The sequence below is a fragment of the Colobus angolensis genome, unplaced genomic scaffold (genome assembly GCF_000951035.1).
Source record: "Colobus angolensis palliatus isolate OR3802 unplaced genomic scaffold, Cang.pa_1.0 Scaffold26, whole genome shotgun sequence".
NCBI classification, from domain to species: Eukaryota; Metazoa; Chordata; class Mammalia; order Primates; family Cercopithecidae; genus Colobus; species Colobus angolensis.
Window position 1 is genome coordinate 14717470 of NW_012115821.1, and position 4042 is coordinate 14721511.

The 4042-nt window shown below is 36.8% G+C and overlaps 1 protein-coding gene across 1 annotated transcript in view; it reads left to right on the forward strand.

The window, feature by feature from the left end:
• The window catches only part of DENND6A (DENN/MADD domain containing 6A), a 74856-nt gene that overhangs the window by 38052 nt on the left and 32762 nt on the right, over positions 1–4042 (forward strand). Inside the window, exons 4-6 of the mRNA XM_011947301.1 lie at positions 500–671; positions 1279–1358; positions 2937–2999. Coding sequence (XP_011802691.1) covers positions 500–671; positions 1279–1358; positions 2937–2999 — 315 coding nt within the window. The remainder of the gene's footprint in view (positions 1–499; positions 672–1278; positions 1359–2936; positions 3000–4042) is intronic.

Sequence of the window (4042 nt, forward strand, 5' to 3'; positions counted from 1 at the left end):
TCCACCCACCTCGGCCTCCCAAAGTGCTGGGATTACAGGCTTGAGCCACCGCGCCCGGCCAAGAGTGGTTTTTAAGAAAAAAAAAAAGTTTAAAAATTGGCCTAATTTGTATCTGAAATGATCAAACCATAACGTTACAATTTCCAACTATGTGGCTATGGCAGTTGAACTATAAAATATAACTCATAAGTCTTTTGCAAAAGTATCAAAATTTGCTCTTTCTTTAATAGGAAAAGTTCATATGGCTAATTCCTGATATTGCTATTTTAAGGATAACAGGAGCTAGGCATTCGAAGTTACTCATGACATTAGTTTGTTGATAGGAAATTCTTTTTCTGAAGAGCAGGAAAATCTGTTACATGCTTTTATGTTGTTAAAGTGTAACAATAAGGTTAAGCTTTTTGTATTCTGTAGCTATGGTTTTGTTTCCTTTTAACTATCCACTGTAAAAGCCTTTTTATTTTAAAATCCACACTTTTTCCTCAGTTTAGCTTGTTAGTTATTGCTTATGCAAGAAATGAATGGCAAAGCAATTTTTAAAACGTTGTTTTTTTTTTTTCCTCAGTCCTTGGTTTTGATCAGCAAACTACCTTATATTCATTTTTTTCACACTGTGCTCAAACAGATAGCACCAGAGTATTTTGAAAAGAGTGAACCTTATTTGGAAGCAGGTAAGTTTAACATTGTATGAATTGAGTACCTTTATGAAAGAGTTTTAAAATTTTTACTGGAAATGAATGATTAAAATGAAGTTGGTTTATAACAATTTATAAAAATTCAGACAAGAATTTAAGGAATATATGATAGGAGAAAGGTATAAAACTATTTGTCTGGCATCTGTACCTACAGATATCCAAAACTGTCTGTTGTTATTTCCTCTAACTACTTTGATGATGCTTATTATTATTAGGATAATAATAAATGAATATTGAGTCGATAGTTCTAATACTCAAGAGTACTGTTGAAAAATCCTTTCGTCACTTGATACAGATGGAAGGCCTTCGCCAGTTGATGTGCTTTTGTAGCTAATTAGTAGTGATAAATGAATACAAAAACTCCCTTTAATACTTAGGATATAAATTAACCAACATATGTGTATTTCTGAGTGAAATATAAAATGTTTTCATCACTTTCACTTTTCTTTTGCCTTTTATCTTTCATTCTTCCCAGTATATTTTTTCTGCTATATGGAAAGTAGTTTTCTTATTTCTAATGCCTCATTTTTAATACTTTGATATTTTCACTTATTCTAAGAAAATATTTTGTTATATTTTTCAGCTTGTAATGATGTTGATCGATGGCCTGCCCCAGTGCCAGGGAAAACATTATACCTGCCAATCATGGGGGTGGTAATGAAGGTAGTGTCTTATATCTCAGTTGTCTCCTTTTTATTTTTATTTTTATTTTTTTGAGACAGGGTCTTGTGCTGTCACCCAGGCTGGAGTACAGTGGCACAATCACAGCTTACTGCAGCTTCAACTTTCCAGGCTCAAGCGACCCTCCCACTTCAGCCCCCCAAGTAGCCAGGACCACAGGCATGCACCACCACACCTGGCTAATTTTTAAACTTTTTGTAGACAGAATCTGGCTATGTTTCCCAGGCTAATTGTGATCTTTTTAAAGAACTTTTGAACAGGCGTGGTGGCTCACACTTGTGATCCCAGCACTTTGGGAGGCCGAGGCGAGTGGATCCCTTGAGCCCAAGAGTTCAAGACCACCCTAGGCAACATGGCGAAACCTTGTCTCTACAAAAAATACAAAAATTAGTGGGGTGTGGTGGTGCACACCTGTAGTCCTAGGTACTCGGGATATTGCTTGAGCCTGGGAAGTCGAGGCTGCAGTGAGGCATGTTTGCATCACTGCACTCCAGCCTGCACGACAAAAGAAGACCCTGTCTCAAAAAACAAAAACAAACAAACAAACAAAAGAACTTTGTAGGAAGCTCACAGATGGGCTTTGCTTTTTAACCTAATATTAATATTAGTCATGTTATTGCTTTCCCTTGTTTGTCATTGATGTGAGGCATTATAGAGATACTGCAATTCATTTTGCTTCCTAGAACCATTAGTCACACAACTTCAGGCACCTCTGATCTCATGGCATCCTCTAAAGTTTGCAGAACAGTGTCATTTATATGTTATATATGTACATGTGCATCCTACCTCCTAGAATTCTGCAACTCCATGGCCCTGCCAGTGCCTCCAGAGATGAGTGATATGCAGAAACAGATTACTTGGTAGAATTGAGTATGAATTAATAAAAATTAAGATAAATTGGGAAAGCCATTCGTTCTTAGTCCTAAATGATGTTCTTAACACGTGATGTCAGACCACACATGTTCATCCCAGGGTATTGTTCTCTGTTAGATTTTTCTTTTAAATGAATTAGCATTTTCCTCTCAGACTTTGTATGAGTTGTACTCTAAGTGCTTGCAATTCACTATGGAGTAGGACTTATTTTTGACAATGTTCTCTCTCTACATTTGCCCATTTTTGTAGGATCCGTATTGTGTTTTTCCTTGGGAAATCATCAAAAGTAATACTGATAGCTCTGGATGGAGTATTCTCATTGTTTCCTGTGAGATTTATCCAATAATTTGGCAAGCTTCAGAGGGTGTGTTTGGGTGTGTGTATATTAATGAAGCAAAGATTGGAACAATAAACAGGAAGCATTATGAAGCTGATGTCCATTTTGTTTTTCAACATACTTGCTTCTCAGGGAGTTAGTGACTACTGTGTGTATGTGGCTATGGAGACCTTGATTTACTTTCTGCTGTGACTGAAAATAAATATGACCTTAGTTTTTAACTCTGATATAGATAATTTTATTTTTGTAGCTTTTTTGGCATTAATGACCATACCTTTTTAGCAGCAGGATATAGCACTTCTCATCCCCATTCTTTTATAGCCAAAAATAATTTCCTGTCTTTCTTTTAGGTACGGATTCCCACATGTCATGACAAACCTGGGACAACTCAAATAGTGCAGTTAACTCAGCAGGTATTGTGTGGTACCTATGGTAGAATGATCCAGCACATATAGTCTCTTTAACAGAATTTTTAAACTAGCAAATGCAGAGTTTCTTGAGTTTATTATATATTTCTGAATATTACTGAAATGTCCCATTAAATAGTTTTTAATGAATTGGTAATATATTCTCTAATGTTTCTTAGGGTGTTTTTTCTTGTTATTTCTCCAGTAGAGACTGGAGAACTCAAAACTTATATTTTAATTGTGAGGAAAAGGGAAAAGTGAATTTTTTTCAATAAGCTTTGATTCTGGCAAAACCTCTTAGGAGAGTGACCAGCAGACTTCCGATTTTAGGAAACTCAGTTAAAAGGATTCTGTAGTTATAATTGCCCTTTATTTTTCCAAAAGCACCATCTGTTCATGGGTGGGGTTGAAGTTTTCATTTGAAATGTTTTAACTGGTGTAAATTTTTTTGTTGTACTTTGTTCTTTGAATTGAATAAAAAACAAATAGCAGCAGGAAAATTAGTATTCCTGTTACATATCAACCAGTATAATGGGAGTATTTCATACAGTTGCAAATTAATCTAATTTTGACTATTGGATTAATTTTTTTTTAAACAAGGACAGGGTCTCCCTCTGTCACCCAGGCTGGAGTACAGTGGCACGATCGTAGCTCACTGCAGCCTCCAGTTCCTGGGCCGAAGTGATTCTCCGACCTCAGCCTCCTAAGTAGCTAGGACTATAGGTGCATGCCACCACATCTGGCTATTTTTTAATATTTTTTGTAAAGATGAGATTTCACTCTGTTGCCCAGGCTGGTCTCGAATTCCTGGCATCAAGCGATTCTTCCTCCTGGATTCCCAACGTGCTAGGATTACAGGCATGAACCTGGGATTAATTCCTTTTATTTTATTTTATTTTTTATTTATTTATTTTTTTTTGAGACGAAGTCTTGCTCTGTCGCCCAGGCTGGAGTGCAGTGGCCAGATCTCAGCTCACTGCAAGCTCTGTCTCCCGGGTTTACGCCATTCTCCTGCCTCAGCCTCCCGAGTAGCTGGGACTACAGGCGCC